This window comes from Felis catus, chromosome C1, assembly GCF_018350175.1.
Source record: "Felis catus isolate Fca126 chromosome C1, F.catus_Fca126_mat1.0, whole genome shotgun sequence".
Taxonomy (NCBI): domain Eukaryota; kingdom Metazoa; phylum Chordata; class Mammalia; order Carnivora; family Felidae; genus Felis; species Felis catus.
The window spans coordinates 157,599,390-157,618,667 of record NC_058375.1 but is presented as its reverse complement, the minus strand read 5'-3'; the positions used below and the strand labels follow the sequence as shown (position 1 = coordinate 157,618,667).

The following is a 19,278-nucleotide window of genomic DNA, read 5'->3' as shown; positions in this document are numbered from 1 at the left end:
GTCACAGATTTAATCAAACATTCAGCAACCTGAAAAATTCAATTATATGGTTGATCTCAGGGAAACAGAAAAATAAGAAAATTCTTGCATTACAGATGATATTAGCAAGCCAAAGACACCAACACAGGAATTTGTCATAACAGGTCAGAGGAGAAAGTACTAGGCAATCCTTGAAACCTCTAATGAGTTGCAAACACTAAGGCCACAGACTTTATACAGAATATATGGAGACTTTCTGCACTGCTTTCTTCTTTCTATTTAGAGTTATAGGTTTTCCTTAAACAGTAATAAGGAATATCTGGGAAGACAGTTTCTTGGCTTATTCTCATAAATTTAGAAATGAAGAACATGTCAAGATCATGTTATTTCAATGAATCCACTTAGGTATAATTTTCAAAGTTACATTAATGGGTCATTTTCTAGATGAAAGTCACTAATGTTCCAAGTGTCCATGAGAATTACTCTTAACAATTTATGTCAGTAATTTAATGACCACTTTTTATATTATAAGTTAAGGAAGAAATTACATCCCTTTTCCTACCATCTACTTTTTACAGATGATTCTAATAACAGGTGACGCTGAAAACATAATTTTGCTTGATCACCTCTTTCTACATTTTCACCTAGAATTTGCACGCTCCCACACACAGGGTTATAAACTGAAGATGTCTTGCTCAATTCATAACATTATTTCTACTTCTTAGAAAGTTAAATTAGCTGAGTCAACCTTGAAAGGATTGTTGACAGCATCCACAGAAGCTAAAATTTGGTAGCTTCAAGTAAAACACAGAACTATGAGAGAAATGGATTCCTAAGAAAAAAAATACCTATTAACTGAGCAGAAGCCAGGATTATGAACTTTTAATTTCATGAGTACTTTGGGTGTGACACCATGATTTATAGTAAGAAAGGAAAAAATCATCTTCTGCCTCCTTCTGCCTAGGTAAACCATTTTTCTCTTACATTCTTCACCAGTATTCAATCAAAAGGCATCAAACATGCAATTTTCTGAAATGTCGAGGTCATACATCCCACTTCAAAGAGTTGATGGTTGACATATCTCATTATTTGGATAGTCTCAACCATTACTGTATAATGTAAAGAAAATCCACATGATGAAGAATATTTGCTTTCAAGCCATATGACTGACATTTCTGGGTTATTTTCTTTTCTGGATAAAAGTGGCAGACAAAGATTCAACCAGCCATTTCCATAGACATTAAAGTTGGCAAACTTTACAGGGTTGGTTTCAAAACTGTAGATTGCTGCATAAATCTCCACTTTCAAGCATACTGAGGATTTAGCCAAATGGTAACTGATTTTCAGATTGCTCTTATACAATTACATTTCTCCTTTAAAAAATATGCTAAATAGAGCCTAGCTCAAATCACTTAAAATTCACAGTGCCACACTATCATCTGACATATTTAGCCCATTAGGGCAGTGTTTCTGTTTCATAGCCTTATAGGGAACAGAATTTTTCATAAAATGCTATATATATTTCAAGCCTTGACTAATTGTCTTTATAGCAGATTCAATTTTATCATATGGAATTTTTGCTTATACTGTAATAGTAGATCATTATTTGAGGGCACTTCTCTATTCACAGTGACAGTATTACTTCAAAGGGGCAGAACTGTGGGCCAAGAAGAATAAAAACTCAGCATATAGATTCTAAGACCCATTTCTACATGAAATTTATACTTTGGTAAGTTTATCTTTCACCAGTTCCATAAACTTCTTAGCATAAATTTAAAATATTTTATTTAATTATATATCTCTATTGGGTGTGTCTCTTCATAGGGGCCATGATTAAGAGTAAATACCACATCAAAATTTTCCATGGGATTTTATCTTTTGAAATATGCTAGAAGCATTTTTCTTTTACTTCTTCTTGGTGTTTTGTTTTGTTTTGTTTTTTTGCTACTTAAATGATCCTAAGTAATAATGGTTTAGAAAGTTCATAAAAATACAACCAATATTTCCTCAGATACTCTTTATACTTATATATAGAGAGAACATAGTTTTTATATTTAATATGCAAATCATATACACTTATCACTGTAAAAATACTAGGATAACATGTATATTGTGAACAAAAACTATGATCGTTAAATAATTTCATCAGGATGTACAACTACCATTAATAACTGAATTGAGTTATCTACACTTCCCATATACATCAGTGTGGAACTTTACAACACCAGAAACAAAACCTATTCAAATAATGATTTTCTGACTGTAAAACATCCATTTTCTTAAGTATGGAAGAGTGAAGGTTTTCATTGTTCTAGTAATAAAGAATCCTATGATGATCAACATTCTTAGTACAAAAATTTATATACTAAAGTCTCACTTTAACAATTTCCAAAAGAAACACTCGGCAGCTTCAAATCAATCATATACTATCTTCCCCCAACACTGTCTAGCATACTATAGAAGTGATGGTTTTGGGGATTTCCTGAATTCTGGATTTTGAACTCTTAAAGATGAAAGAAAATGTTTACCTCTAGAAGAGCATCAGATGAATCGTGAAGACAGAGGATCAGGGTCCCTACTCGGGCCATATTGTTGACATATGAAAAGGAAATCAAGAAAATAGCTACAATGTGATGCAGGATCATGATGCCAAAGTCCTTGGGGAAGGAAAAAACACAGCCATGTTAGGTCTTAGAGTACTGCAATATTTCCATCCATCTGTTCAACCATTCAACAGATACTTACTGAGGTTCTTACTGGACCTAGCACTGGGGATCCTAAGATGAATAAGATATATTTCCTACCCTCTGGGAGTTCACCACAGAGTGGCAGACACACACCAGGGACCAGGGACTCTCGAGAATGTGATAAATGCCAAGGCTAAGGCCAGATCATAAAGAGTGTTTTGTACTAAACCAAGGAATTTGAAGCTATGGGAGAAATTACCTCAGGATTTCAAGCAAAGAAAGGCATTACTTGGATTTGTACTTGAGTAAAATCTTTTGGGCAGCCGTGCAGGTCCAACTGAACCACTTCTCTGACATCTGTGGCTGGGGATTTTGCATCCTTCTCCTGGAATCTGTCCACTGGAACGTTAAAATAAGAATCCTAATATGTGGCTTTTCTGATGAATCCTACAAAATCAAGCTCTAAATCTTAACCATTACTGGTCCACAGTCATTAGGAACAAAAATGGCAATAGTAATGGTAAATTGGCCATCCTTATTGTGGTCAACTTCAATGGAGTTGCTTGTTGGCCCATATGAAAAGATGATCTTTCTCTGACATAGATTTATCTTCTAACCATCTGGACATGGTTTGCTGTGATGTGGGATTTCTGTTGCTTGGAAATACAGTCTCTCATTTACTAATATTTTTACTCTTGTTTATAAATCTCTCTCTCCCAAAGTATACTTGAACTTCTCTGGGATTTTAAATGCCAAGATTGGCCCTAATGGTTATCTACTTGAAGCCTTGGAAAAATACACTATTCATGTAGTGACAAATAAATTAGCCAAAAATGAAAGGCATATTATGAAACTGAGAAAGAGAGAAAGTATGTGCATATATATACACTGCTTTATTCAGCAGCTATTGATGTCATATAGTTTCAGATTTGAAAGGTCAACTGTGGTGACTTTTAAATCGTTTTAAAACATTTAAACAATGGCCTTTGTTTAGATCTTGAAAGTAACTAATACTAATCCATAAGTAATGAAATATTGCTATTAGGTCCTGTGCCATTTATTTCATTGTGTAGTTCCTATATTGAAAAAAAATTCAATTATTTGATTTTAATATATATAACGTGAACCTACAAAGCTATGGATATTTATACTATTTAAATTCCTGTGATACAGAACACTTAAAAATATTTTTTTATGTTTTATAAAATCAAGCTTTAAATGGCAATGATGAAAAGTTAAATGTGTATGTGTGTGTGTGTGTGTGTGTGTGTGTGTGTGTGTGTGTGTGTTAAACTCACAGTGTTTAAATTGTTCTGTATATACTCTGGTGACTATATCCAAAGGTTACTTTTCTGCCTTGGCAAGTGCCACTATGTATGGTTATTGATAACCATACATATTGATTTATTACTAGGATAAACAATGTTTTCATGTCCTAAATAAGGTCAGATCATTTTAAAAAGGAATTGCAACTATTTCTCTTACTTTCAGTTAGCCTAGTCTCCAGATTAACCATATTACGTTGATTGTGGATACCACTGTTGGAAAAATTATCCGTCTTGCATCAGTCAATCCTAACTGCCCACAGCAGAACCACAGAACCAAATCTTGCACACTCTTGACCTACCGCTATGCTCCTTCCTTCAGAACCACATTCCCCATTTAGTTCTCAGCTCACTGGCAGAGAGAAATAATGATCATGTTACTTAATGAGTTTCATGAGTGAGATTATATACAGACTCAACTTACTAGTTTTACCTACTTCTGATTTTCTGATGTTCTTGTGGGATCTAGGATTTTCCTAAATCATTAAAGTTGGACAATACCCAAATGCCTTAGGCATACAATGAAAATTGTTCTGATAATGTTTTCCACTGGAAGATGAAATCTCTTCTCTCCAGGCTGTTATCAAAAATGTATTAGGTTCCATTACCTGGAGTATAGTGTTCTACCAGACAGTAACTACTTTGAAACAATGCATCAAGTGGAACTAACCTATCAACTGATATTTTAAACTGTTTCTCAAACATAATTGCATGAAAACATATAGCACTTAATCCAATAGTTGAGTGGGTTTATATTTGCCCAAGCTCAATACACAGATTTAAAGTCTAACCAGCTGAGCGCCTAACCAGAACATTTTCCACATTTGTCATTGTTCAGCCCTGAATGACTGCTCTGGATTTACTGAAAGAAAACAGAAGTTTTCTCTATTTAGTTTAAAAATGAATAAATATAAGCTAATTAAAACACTTATGGATGATTAGGACCATTTTATAATTAAATTTCCTAATTTGTATCTGATATAACTGTTGGTAAACAACACAAAGATCTTGGCAATATAGCAAGCATCCCCTAAAAACAAGAGCCTTGTTTCTGAGGCAAAGTTTGCTTTGTGAAAATGATTTCAGCATATAAATCCCCTGGTCCTGGAAAATACTTATTACTGAGAGACTCAGCGTTATGCCCATGGCAAAAGACCAATTTTCATTATACAGTCATATCTGTATGAATATGAAAAAAGCATGAATATGAGTTAATTGTCTTTTACATTTCTGCTTCAGAAAGCATTATACAAAATACCTTCAAATAAAAGCCATGCAAATCATTATTTTATGTGTTACATCTCCTTACCTTGATATCTTTCTTTTTACAGGTATTGAATCTGGTCCAAATAATAGTTTTATACATAAATTGTCAACTTGGACATTATCAATGCAGGGTAGGAAACCTCATCCTCATGTTTGTTATTGCTGAAAATGACTGGTGTGAACACACAGGCATAGCTGCAGGAATCTTACTATTTTCGGTTGAGAATGTTTTCCTGCATTCTTGGTAGCAGCAATTAGGTAGAAAGACTGTGATTTCTTCTTGGCCCTCAGACTAAGGACTGATTCCAAAGACCTGATTCAAAACAGACTGCTTCACTGGTGTTCCCAACCTCCTGCTGTTCTGCCATATTGTTTCTGGACATCTTCACAGCCAAGATCAAGGGCTCCTTCCATGTTTCCTGCCTAATACAGACCCTGACCTCAGCCCTCATTCCAGTGGCTGTTCCTTGTTAATTATCAGAGAAAGAAATGAAAATCGGATGTGGTCTTGACTCAGAGTCAATTAGAATGAATCTATAATGAAAGAATTCAAAGAAGAGCCATCCATTTTAATAGCAGAAACTGGTAAGACAATGGTGTTTTTTCCCTTATTACATACTGAATGGCATTTGGAGAACCTAGAACAGCCTCTTAGTCTGATCTGTGTTGCTTCCACAACAGAAATTCCAGCTACTTGGGCTCCATCTCCAACCGTTAGAATGAGAAATGGCATCCTTAATTCAGTTCCCCAAGAGGAATTTATACAAAATAAAATATTAGTGACGAAAGGCCAGAGGGATCACCCTTCTCGTTAAAACTAAGTCTGATGTTCTATACGATGGAACTCCCTTGGCAATGATCAGGATGCAGAGACTCTTGCAAATAATGCTCTGTCTCCAGGAGGCACCAGAAATTCATCTTGATATGCAAGTTTTTATGAAAGCAAAATTAACTCATTTCTCATTAGGAAAAAAACTCCACAAACAACAAGAAGCTTGTTCCTTAAATTCCCATTTCCTGGATAAAGTATTAATAATTTCTTATAGTTTCTTTTGGGAATAATCTTTGCAACAAATAAAGCAAAACACTGGTGAACCTTCTGAAAAAAGGAATAAGGAGGCCAAGATTTTTTTTTAACGTTTATTTATTTTTGAGACAGAGAGAGACAGAGCATGAACAGGGGAGGGGCAGAGAGAGAGGGAGACACAGAATCTGAAACAGGCTCCAGGCTCTGAGCTGTCAGCACAGAGCCCGACGCGGGGCTCGAACCCACGGACCGTGAGATCATGACCTGAGCCGAAGTCAGACGCTCAACCAACTGAGCCACCCAGGCGCCCCAAGGAGGCCAAGATTTTAAGTGATAGCTGATTTAGATGTGCATGAATAGTGAAGAATATGAAATATTTCTAAAGTGTAGGGCAAAGAAAACTCCTCCCTCTCAGATGCAAATGACATGTATTAGCTAACCTGAATTTAACAAATAAAATAAATATAATAAACTTTAACAGAATGAATAGAAATCAGATAATTAGCACCACGTTACCCATTTAACAGATTTTCAAATTCTCTAAGGAACAGAAGGACAACATCATAATTTAAGACTGATTTCGGTGCATGGCAACTGCAACCATCGTTGAAATCTCTCATGCCTATTTGTTTTGTTTTGGCTTTTAAACAGTTTTTTTTTTAATTTGAACCTTCAGGGCACATAGAAATTTGTGTGACTTTTGACAGAATAACATGTCATTTTTAATAGAGATCAATAACAAACTGTCTTCCTATCTCTTCACTGGGGAGTTTGCAACCTGACGGTGAAAGTCAGCAAGTTTGGGAGAAGCACGGCTGGGCAGGAAGTGGACTTGTGGCAGGCAACCTGGCAACGTGCAGGGCAGAGTGGCCAGTCGGGCTCCAGTCCTGCTGCAGCACAAACACACAGATGGCAGTGGGGGAGGATTTCAGAGAAAACTTACATATAGCAAGAGTAATCACAGGTAAATACTTTTTCTGTTGAGGTAATACAAAAATATCATAGGTTCTCAACCTTTGGCTATGGGTAAAGTCCTGAGGGACAGCACGAGTATATTAAAAAAAAAAAAAAAAACTCTTAAAAAAAGAAACAAGAGACTAAAAAACTGTCTAGGTCTTGAGATGATGACGGAAATAAAAGTATATTCATGGTGATCAACAGAAATGAGTTGATTCTGATTTGCCCCATATTAGGCAATCTGAAAACAATTATACCTTTCTCTTACCCATGCGTGATGTGAAAAGCTCACACAATGTATTTAAATGTCAACCTTTGGGTATCTGCAATCTCCCTCAATTTATTTGGGTATTTTATTTTTAACTGGCCTTGAATTTTGGTGTACTATAAAGAGAACTGGTTAAATGTGCCATTTAAAGAGAGATATTTTATTTATTTATTTAAAAAAAATTTTTTTTTCAACGTTTATTTATTTTTTTGGGACAGAGAGAGACAGAGCATGAACGGGGGAGGGGCAGAGAGAGAGGGAGACACAGAATCGGAAACAGGCTCCAGGCTCTGAGCCATCAGCCCAGAGCCTGACGCGGGGCTCGAACTCACGGACTGCGAGATCATGACCTGGCTGAAGTCGGACGCTTAACCGACTGCGCCACCCAGGCGCCCCAAAGAGAGATATTTTAAATAACAAGCCTCTTCAAAAACTGTAATGTGAATTCACTTTCACTCTCATGGGTAGCCTAGGCATGCTAGGGTAAATATTCACAGGAGAATTTGGGAAGGGATAAAAATGTGTGATTGATTTGAGAAATATTTGTTCAATTATAAAGTAGAGTAGTTCTAGCAGAAATTATTCAATTATCTCTTCTCTAAAACTCAATCCATGAATAAAACTTCATTTACACCAAATCAAGTTTATTTCAACACTTTTTTTTTCAATAGATTAGATTTTTCCACCTTTGTACTAAATGTATACAGACTCCGGTCTTTGAGGAAGTTAACTGTCATATACAAACATCATTCTAAAAACAGTAAATGCCAAGAAACTGATTAAAGACTGAATTTACTACTGTTATTATCAAAATGTTTAAAAAATATGTACTGATATGATTTAAATATCTCTATTAGCCATACTCAAATCTCCTATCCTCACTATTTGGTCAGTATGTACACCTAGGTTACTCTACCTTAGAGCAGAGAAAGGCACACTATAGCCCCAAGCCAAATCTGGCTCCCCATTTATTTTTGTAAATAAAGAGAACACTGTTGCATTCATTTGTTTAACCATTGTCTATGGCAGAGTTCTTCCTAATAGGGCAGAGTTGAATACTTGCAACAGAGACTATGTGGCCTGCAAGTTTAAAATATTTACTATCTGGCCCTTCACAGAAAAGTCTGATGACCCCTGTCTTAGAGCCGCATCTAAGAACATATTATGGGATACTTAAATCACGTTATCTGAGATGTGACAATTGCATAGTATTATGTCCAACTTTCTCAGATAAAGAATATACAAGAGATTTAATTTTTACTTGTTCTGAAGAAATCATAAAATATTACTCTTAAAATTCAGATCAACTATCAAAAAAGTTTTGCAGGTATCTATTAAAATTCTCATATTTGAAAATCACGAAGTTTCTTTACCGGCTTTCAAAACAAAAGCTGTCTGGAGGCAATATTACTTTCCCTACTGTTAGATGTGCCTTTACTTTATAGCTTCTGGGAACATATACAAAATGAAGTAAAGAACCGCTGGATAAGCAGTGTTTACCCAATCTTTCTCCTGTGTAACATTTATGGTACCATTTCAAGATCAAGAACTCATAATCTTGTCTCCTATGTGTTATTTAGTTAATATTTAATCTTTAATTGATTTTATTACTGTGGAGAAGGATACAATAAAATTTTATTTGCACAACAGAAAATAGTAAGATAGTGCCACTAATTCCCTTCCAGTGTGCCTGGTCAGAGCACAGAACTTAATTTGCAACTCCCTGGAGTCCTCCTTCATGTTTTCCTTTCCTTTCTTCATCAAGAGCACACTCTTGAAATACATTATGCTTTCAAACGACGTAGATATTTTTCTTAATTATACATGCATTTATTTTTCTCATTGAACTTTGGGTCCTCAGAAATTTTCATCACTACCAGTAGTGTCAAATTACAAGTGCCTGGAGTTGGAGGCCTTAATATATGCGTTCTGGGCTCCATTTAAATTACACTTGGCCTAGTCACACTAACTAGTTTTTAATGCTAGAAGGGTCACTTCTGAGACACTTTAAATATAACAGTTTTAAGTGGTGCACAGGTTTACAGACTTTATTCTCTCCCCCTGTCCTCTCCCTCCCCTCCCCCCAATATCCTTGAGGATGAAAGCAAATGGCAGCACTTAATGATATCAAGTAAACCCATTTAGGTTGAAAACATCCAGAATGATCAGTAGGGGGCAGACTGTGCTCAAGTAAAATCAGAAACATCCCAGGACTCAAAAGCCATCATCTTCATATTTACTGCCAAAGCCCTTGAGGCCCAAAATGACAACAGGCAATCAAGGACTCAATTTTGTGCTTTAGATGAAGATGAAACATGTCTCCTTCAGATCAACCAAGTTGAGACGATGCTGTAAGTTGTCAGAAGGGGTTCAGAGGAACTCTTACTGTTATCATCAGCCTTATCTCTTGTCCTCTAACTCCTCGTTCTTTAGCTGCCTGAGCTCCCCACTCCTCTTCACAAGCAGCCAGAACTCTACCTGCACAACTCACCTGTCATGCTTCTTCTTGGCCCCATGCAGGCCTCTAGCCATGTGGGTTTTTTTTTTTCTGGCTGGAATGCTGGTAGTTTCTCTTCTTTTCTCCAAGCCCCACTCTACTTCGACTACGTGGTGAAGTCCTAGCTACCTTCCAATCTGCCTACTGATTTTCAAGCCCCAAAGGCTCTGTCTGATGCAGTCATTTAGTCACATAAAGCAAGTACTATTAGAACTGAATTTTGGAAAGAAACTGAGGCACAGAGATGTTATACAATTATTCCAACGTCACACAGTAAGAATGGGCTTGAGACCACATCTGAATTCAGTTGTGTGTGACCCCAGAGCCCAGGCTCCTAACTATGCAGCAGGCTGCTTCTCAGAAACAAACATGTGAGAAAAGATGGCTGTGAGGAAGGACGCTGTAGAGAGAGGACACTTCTGGAAACATATATGAGAAACTAACAAGGAGAACACGGTCCATATCTGGAAGGCAGGGAGACAAGGGGGACCAAGAACAAAGGTGCAGGGTTAGCCATGAGTGGAAAGGGGGCCCCTTCTTAGGAAGCCAGAAGGAAGGATGTGAGAGTGGATCCATTTGTATTTATGGGGACAGAAACAGAGGGGATTAATGGAGTTGGGGAGAGAGTTAGAGCTATGATAAACCAGAGTGGGTGTGTTTCCAAGACCCCTGGGGTGACTTGAGAGAAACTCCCCAGAGGAAACTGAATGACTGAACCAGCCAAACGAAAGTGGGAACTTTCAAGTACTGATGTCACCTCCTGCGAGACGGTAGGACTCCACAGACCCTAGACTTAAAGCCCCAGAGCCCTAGACCAGCAGCACTATGTCATGGCGTGTGGGTCTCTGCATTGGGGCAATGCTGAGACTCTTTGCACCGCACTGGAAGAAGAGGCTCCTGGCTGGCACCTTCCTACACTGTGGACTGCAGGACGTGTGCTGCCACCCTGCCCCAGGTCTGTCTATGGCCCAGCAGTCTGACTGTGACATCTAAAGATGCTTGAGAGCCCTCCCCTGGCAGGGCACTTGGGAGTCTGACTGCCAGATTAAGCCACTTGTTAAGGCAGCCTTTGAATAAAATCTGATAAAATTGCCCCAGAAGACACATTTCTCTTCGAGACAACACTGTTCCATTGTCTTCCCACCAGCCTACACACAGCACTGGGTTGAAATGTTCTGCTCACAGGTGGTAGCTTATTAAAATAAGCTGCCTCTTCTACCCTTCTTATATTCTGAAGACACAGTATTGAGAAAGCAACAGAACCAAGGCCTAAGAGTCAGGAATACCTGCCTCAGAACTCTGGAGGCAGGATATTCCTTCTCCAATCACAACTGGACACACAAAAGAGCAACTCTGCACCTCTGGGCAGGAAGCCATAAAGTGGCCTGCCTGCCTGTGTCTAGCGCACAGGTGACACAGAGAGAACACCACATCACGTTCCATCTCTTTCAGGATGGGCACGTGTCATTGTTGTGATCTGAGCTTTGCAAACAAAGGACAAGGACACATCAATACAAGCTGAGGCACTACCTTGGAATCGTATCTCTAGAAAATCCTTAAAAATAATCTCCACCAGCAGTTCTTAAACGTTCTTGTCTCAGACCACTTTTGTATTTTTAAAAATCATTGAGGACACCAAAAAGTGTTTCTTGATGTGGGTTATATCTATTAGTATCCACATTAGATGTTAAAACTGAGAAATACAAAACATAGGTAAAACACATTTATTAAATAAAGTCTATTACATGTTAATTAACAAAGATTTTTTATGAAAAATAACTACATTTTCTAAAACTAAAAAAAATAGTGAGGAGCTGTGTTTTACATTATTTGTAATGTAATGGCTGTGTTTTACATTATTTCAAATCTCTTTGACGTCTGGCTTAAGATAAGACAGGAGAGTTGGATTCTCTTTAACTGCATATACATTCAATCTGTTGTCCTAAGCTATTTTGGTTGAAGTATAACAAGTGCCTAATGGTTGGAAAGGGACAAGTATCTTAATAGTCTTTTCAGACAGTTATGAATATTCTTTGATATTGTACCAAAATTTGACAAGTGGGATATTCTCAAAGGTTAGGTGCAATGTAGAGTCTAAAACCGTATCAATGCCCCTTTCATATTCTTTTACAGTGAAGTCCTTTGGTCTGTCTTGACCTTTGAATGAATCTTTTACTCATGCATGACACTGCAGCTCATGCATTAGTCATTTGGAAAATACTGGTTCCCTGAGTTAATATTTTAAAAAATCACTTTTATTAATATCACTACCAATCTCATTAGAGAAGTCTTTATGGATTGAGATGCTATCGAGCTCTCGCTGGTGGACACAAGTCTTCCAAAAATCTACCTTTGCATGAGAACTTCAGTTTTATCATTGACAACAAACATTGTCATTTTTTTTTTCTTGAAACAACTTGACAAAGTCACTTTTGCGTTTTCAAAAAAAATGATTCCCAAACACGTAAGTTGGAATAATCACAGTCGGTTAGTCATTCTTCCAAGTAAAAATGAGATCTATGGGAGAAGAAAGCAGGTAGTTCAGCTTCCAACAGAAAGCACTACGTGCACATGATCTTCCTGGGGACACTATTGTACACTGTTAAGCTGCACAAGTTCTGTATGCCTACTTCCTACTTCATCACACAAGACATTTTTAAGTGTGTACCCAAGAAGAGAGATTTAGTAAAATTAACACTCCTCAGTGCTTCATCAAGAACATTCTTAACTGAAACTGGCAACTTTTCTTCCTGTAAGCATGTGGCAGTGAAGAACCCAATTACTAGTACAGTTTGGGGCCACTGTCTGCAACTTTGGCCACTGTTACTCCTGGACTATGAGTACAATTTCAATGCAGTCAGAGGAGCAGATGACATCTTAGTAGAGGATGAAAACAGTTTTGACCTCGCAGACCTCCTGAAAGGATCTCCATGGGTCCGCAGACTATACTTTGAGAACTGCTGATCTAGAAAATACCTCAGTCCCAAAGTGACTCAAGTCAGTTTTGCTCACAGCCTACCAGTCACCTGGCCCCATCCAACCACAAGAGGGGGCATGGCTGAGAAGGAACGAGTGCCTGGGGGTAGAGAGGTGGCAATATTTGGTGAACCAAGTTAATTACTATAGTAATAGCTAACATTTATTGAGCATTTACTATGTGCCAGGCACTGCTCAAAGAACATGTATTACTTTTTTATGCACATAATACCCTTGTGACTTAGGTTATACGAACTCCATTCTTTGGATCAGGAAAGCAAGTTACAGTAAGTTGGTCAAGGTCATACCAGTGGTGCTGAGAAGGTACATGGATTCCAGAACCCATCCTTTTAACTTCTAAGGCAAAATACCCATAACTATTCCCTAGTCTAGAAGAAAATGAGAAAAGTAATAACTTTTTCATAAAGATACATTTAAAGATCTGTCCTTTATTACAAGGTGTCCTTTCTCCTTTAAAATATTAAAACTTCCTTTATGAATTGAGGGTGGTAAGTAGCAGGTGTTCTTTAAATTTCCTTACTAGACAAAGTAAAAAATTGGCAACTTTAAGTCTGTTCCCCTTCCTAATTATTTTTGCTAACTTTAATTGACCAAAAATACAACAATTTGTGACCATTAGTTTTGGAGGTTTTTGTTTGTTGGCTGGTTTTAGCACTATATATTGATTCAGCCAAATTTTGATCATTATGTGCTAGGTGATGTTCTATGCTCTATTCATCAAGCACTACACAAGTTTCACGGATATTATTTCATTAAATTCCATCCATCCTGCTTCCTTATAAAGGAGATGCATTTTCTTCACTCTAAAACTAACTGAAGCAGGAAAATCCAGAGCATGGCAAGCCCCTAAAAGGCAGCTAAAGCATTCGTAGCAACAGGTACCAGTTATTCTCTACAGAAGTTACCAGACAGCAAACACAAGCCCGTCAAGAAGTTTCTTGCTAAACTTAATCATCACACTTCTCTCTGTTAGGATCTTTTACAAGATGTAGTTTTTCTCTCAGGTTAAAGACCAAAAGAGCAACAAGCTGATTTCACCAGCTGGGCTCTGGAACTTGGCCATGGATGATTTCCTACAAAGGACTCCGAACACAAGTAGGGTTTATTGGCCAAGGGCCCAGGCCTTCAAGCCAAACAGCAGTTTAGTTAAAAGGGACATCGGGCTTAGACACAGGCAATCTGTTCTGAGCTCCAACACATTTATTAGTTTCCCTTGGAAATTCTGGATGTTCAGGAGAAATACACATTGTGAACAGGTGCTAAAAACAGAATTTTAATAAAAATTAAGCCTTGAGACATAAAAGATGTTTCAAAAAATGTTGAATACTGAGAAGACACCTGTTGTTTTAATAAGATACCTTAACAATTTTGTGCTTACAGCAGAAGGAAGGAAAAGAGGAAGGGAGGGAAGGACAGACAAATGGAGGGAAGAAAGAAGAAAAAGGTAAGTAAGATAAAATCCTCAAAATATCTTGGAGGCACATAATAGGGTATTTAAATTACAAGTCCGTTATACCAAATGACTACATCTGGGCTGTCCCTTCCCTCTGGGAAGGTTAATAATAATAACTCTCATCACTGACCAAATAAGTACCAACTCTGGAAATGATCAAGACAGTGTCAATGTGCTCTGTCACCACAGGGATGAGAGGTTCTCCTCTCGTTTTCAAACACCAGATTCTATTTGGAAACAGCAACCGAAAGAAAAAAAGCTGGCAATACTCGAATACTTCTGGAAAAAAGAGTTTATGAACATAAAAGCCATTTTAGAAAGACTCAGAAACTCATTAGGTCACACACACACAAAATGATTTCTAAACTTCACTTCAGCTACTTATTGTAACAGTTTGAGGCATGCATTCGGATTCAATGTTTATAAATCTGGGTCCTTATTTGAAGCAGCCATTCAAGCTCATTGTCATTTAACAGGGAAATGAAAGAAAACATTCTTTATAACCTTTCTATCAATAACCCTATGAAAAGCCTTCCATACTGTGTTGTCAATGAGTGTCTTCAAACATCTCTATTTCATAATTAGAAGGCTGTTTTTAGAGGGTTTAAATAGTTGCAACATACAAGGTAGGGAATGCAGTTGGTCACCAGGACATTCGATTAATCCTCGCTGATGGATGGAACAGCAGATCCTCAGAGTAGTGGAGCAGTGGAGAGGGAACCACCAAGGACCCGCAGTGACAGTCAACAACAAGCAAAGGAAAAGAGCAAGGGCTACAATTCACTAGTAAGAGAAGGCAACAGAGAAAAAGGCCTTCCTCAAAAAGTTAAAAATAGAACTACCCTATGACCCAGCAATAGCAGTACTAGGAATTTACCCAAGAGATACAGGAGTGCTGATGCATTGGGGCACATGTACCCCAATGTTTATAGCAGCGCTTTCAACAATAGCCAAATTATGGAAACAGCCTAAATGTCCATCAACTGATGAATGGATAAAGATGTGGTTTATACGTACAATGGAATACTCCTTGGCAATGAGAAAGAATGAAATTACGCCATATGCAGCAACGTGGGTAGAACGGGAAGGTATTATGCTGAGTGAAATAAGTCAGTCAGAGAAGGGCAGATAATCATATGTTTTCACTCATATGTGGATCTTGAGAAACCTACCAGAAGTCCATGGGGGGAGGGAAGGGGAAAAAATAGTCACAAACAGAGAAGGAGGGAGGCAAACCACAAGAGACTCTTAAACACAGAGAACAAACTGAGGGTGGATGGGGGAGGTGGGGGAGAGGTGATGGGCATTGAGAGAGGTGGGGGGAGGGTGATGGGCACTGAGGAGGGCACTTGTTGGGATGAGCCCTGGGTGTTGTATGTAAGCCAATTTGACAATAAATTATATGAAAGAAAGAGAAGGAAGGAAGGAAGGAAGGAAGGAAGGAAGGAAAGAAAGAAAGAAAGAAAGAAAGAAAGAAAGAAAGAAAGAAAGAAAGAAAGAAAGAAAGAAAAGAGGCCTTCCTCATTAAAATCTGTGCTGAGTAATACACAGGTCTGGCAGTGGCTAAATTCCCATTTTGTTTAAGAAGAAGAATAAACCAACTGCACCAGGAACGTACAAAGGTACTCTGGCCAGCTGAAGAAGGGAGAAGTGCCAGATGTCTAAGACAAGCTACTGGTGTTGACTAAGAAAAAATGTACACTTAACTGCTAAACGTTGGCAACATGTGTAAGGTTGAGATCAATTCCATGAACCTCATCATAAAATTGCCCTTTTTATACATAGGTGGTTTCTACACTGATGCAAAGTATAATAAATCCATACAAAATGATACACTTCAACCACTGAAAATCAACCACTTATGATATTAGAAATGGTCATTTGACTTAAAACAACGAAGACTCTATGAGTCCTCTTAACTCACTGAAAACACACATTAAATGAATGCTGAGGAAGTTCAAGCAAATGGAAGAAGTTTGGTGACCGCTGGTACAACAATGACTCGCTAGCAATGTCTTGGCTCCTGGGAGCCAAGTACAGTTATAGTCTTGATTTTACTAATCTCTTTGACTCTAGATGACACACGTAATTCTCATTAAGCAAAGAGAAACCAATAAAATGGCAAAGAGCTGCAAAAGGCTCACTACTTCTAATTCAGGAGCATGGCAAGGCAAGATACAAGAATTGCTATGTGTTTAATCTAAGAGTGAATCACAGAACTTTGCTGGGTAAACTTGGGCTCTAATTCATTCCCACATAGCACAACCTTGAAAAATTTACATCAACTCACTGTATATCAATTTGCCCAGCTACAAAATGGGAAAATATTCAAACCTCTTTTTTTTATATACTAGCTTTTTCTGTAACTAATCTGGAAAAAAATGCTCCTCAAAAGAAAATAAAACACATGTTTTTCAGCATGAAAAAGAAAGGAAATTCTGACGCATGCTACAACATGGATGATCCTGAGGGCGTTATGCTAAGTGAAATAAGTCAGTCACAAAATGACAAATACAGTATGATTCCACTTCTATGAGCAGCTAGAGTAGTTAAATTCATAGTGAGAGTAGAATGGTGGTTGCCAGGAGCTGGGGGGAGGGGACAATGAGGAATTACTATCTCATGGGTACAGAGTTTCAGTTATGCAAGACAAAAAGAGTTCTGGAAACTGGTTGCACAACAATGTAGATGTGTATAATACTGCTGAATTGTACACTTAAAATGGTTAAGATGGTAAACTTCTATGTTTTGATTTTTATCACAATTAAAGGTTTAAAAAATAAATAAGTAAAATGCACAATAAGCCTAGCATAATGCCTAGCACATAGACAATCAGTCTTCAAGTACTATATACCGGAATGAAGAAGACCCCTCATGTAAGACAGACAAAATTTAACCTAACTGGCATACCATCACTGAAGGATCTTTAAACATTTCCAGAAACTGACCAGAGTGATGCCATGAGTAAGGAACCACAAATTTTTGTTGCCAATGAGTTCTCTGCTTTCCCAAGCCCTAGTCCTTACAGGGACCATCCACCTCTTGTGAGATTCAAAGAACTCACATCACATTAAGGCTGTGTACCTACACAGGTAAGGAAAGACAGCTTTTTGCCAGCCAAGAAAGCCTCTGCTGTAGGAAAGTGGAAGGCATGCACCTGGGGAAAGGGGATGCAAGTACTAGAGCCAAAGACTCTTCAATGTTCTTCTGTAGCCACTTGAATACCACTCTGCAATTTAGCAGATGAATGATCTAACCAAGGAATTTACAGTATTACAAGTATTGTGCTCCTTGACAATGCATGGTTCTGTTTGCAAAAGAGTTTGGAAGATATCCATTGGTAAATCAGAAGACATTCTGATGAGTCCATTTATTCATTCACCCTACACTTACTGATCCCCATCATAAACAGGTGCACTGATAGCCATGATATAAAGATGAACATATCTTGCTCTTCTATTCTCCAAGTCTAGGGAAGGTAGGCCCCCACACAGTTAAAAAAATTAACTATGTACACACTGGGCATGATATAAAGATGAACATATCTTGCTCTTCTATTCTCCAAGTCTAGGGAAGGTAGGCCCCTACACAGTTAAAACAATTAACTATGTACACATTTGGCAACTAAACACAGAGCATGGAGTGATAAAAAACCTTGGGGTAATCGAATTAGCCTTCAAAGAAGATATTATTTTTGGACTAGGTCAGGTTTGGGAGGAGGGAAATAGGGTATATACTAGCCAAGGCAAGGTCTTCTTTAAAAAAAAAAAAGGTGCATGAAAAAAATTATGTCTGAACAATGATGAAAAGACATTCATCGATAGGACATATGTGTGTTTCAGAAGGGGGAGAAGAGGGACGGGTAGTAACACTGGAGAGGTGGGTTTGAATCATGTTGGTAACCTGCGTATTGCTCCAAGTAGTCTGGCTTTGTCTTGAAAGGTTTTAGAAACACAACTCTTAGGTGGCAGGTAGACAAGAATGACTACTTAGATAGGAGGACCATTTAAAAGGCTACTGCAATAGATTAAGCAAAAGTAGAGACAACTCAAACTCAATGTGTCAGTGACGTTAAGGGTTCAGGTATGCGGCAAAACAAAGAGGAGAGCCAAGGAAAACCATTAGCTTACAGAACTGTTGGTTATAAGCATTACTGGAAGAACAAGGCTAGGGGATGATCATGTCTTCAGCTGGAAATATGTTGCACGTAAAGTTCAGTTTCCTCATTTATAAAATAAGGTAACTAATAAATGATCCCAACTGAATCTTGGAGTTGATGGGAAGATTAAATAATAAACAAAAAGGACATAATACTATTATTTATGCCTAGATTTGTGAAGTATGGACCTGGAGAGAACCCAGGGCTGAAGAGAGACATCTTGGAGTTACAGGTACATAAGTTATGGCTAGTAGTGCTGAAGGTTATAAGCTTGATCATACCAGGAAATGATGCCCTATAATCCAGGACTAGACCCTGGCGCATGCAAATATGTGGCACGTGAGGCCCTGGGCTGGACGCCAGCAAAGATGATTTTGAAGGCATGATCCAAATACGGGAATCTGGAGAAAATGGTATGATGGAAAAGTTATAAGCGGTAAACAGCCAGAAGTGCCTATTCTTTCCAGAAGCTGGTAGGATGAGAGCTGGAGGTTTAACACTTAAAAGGTCAAGAGCACGCACCCTCAGCAAAAGCTACTCCAGGGGAAGGGAGAGGTGGAGGCTAATCATAGTTCATTTAGGAATGTTGTATTTTCATGATGTGTTCTGATGTTAGATAACTTTAATTCAGGAAAAATTCATTCGTGTGGCTGGAGCACTGAG

The 19,278-nt window shown here is 38.0% G+C and overlaps 1 protein-coding gene and 1 non-coding gene across 4 annotated transcripts in view; both read right to left on the bottom strand.

The window, feature by feature from the left end:
* Positions 1-19,278, bottom strand: part of CERS6 (ceramide synthase 6) — a 324,828-nt gene that overhangs the window by 61,771 nt on the left and 243,779 nt on the right. For all 3 annotated transcript variants that reach the window (XM_045033905.1, XM_023259428.2, XM_023259429.2), the window contains exon 7: positions 2,508-2,636. In XM_045033905.1, coding sequence (XP_044889840.1) covers positions 2,508-2,636 — 129 coding nt within the window. The remainder of the gene's footprint in view (positions 1-2,507; positions 2,637-19,278) is intronic.
* TRNAR-UCG lies at positions 6,506-6,590 on the bottom strand. The gene has a single exon. It is a non-coding gene; the product is annotated as a tRNA-Arg (tRNA).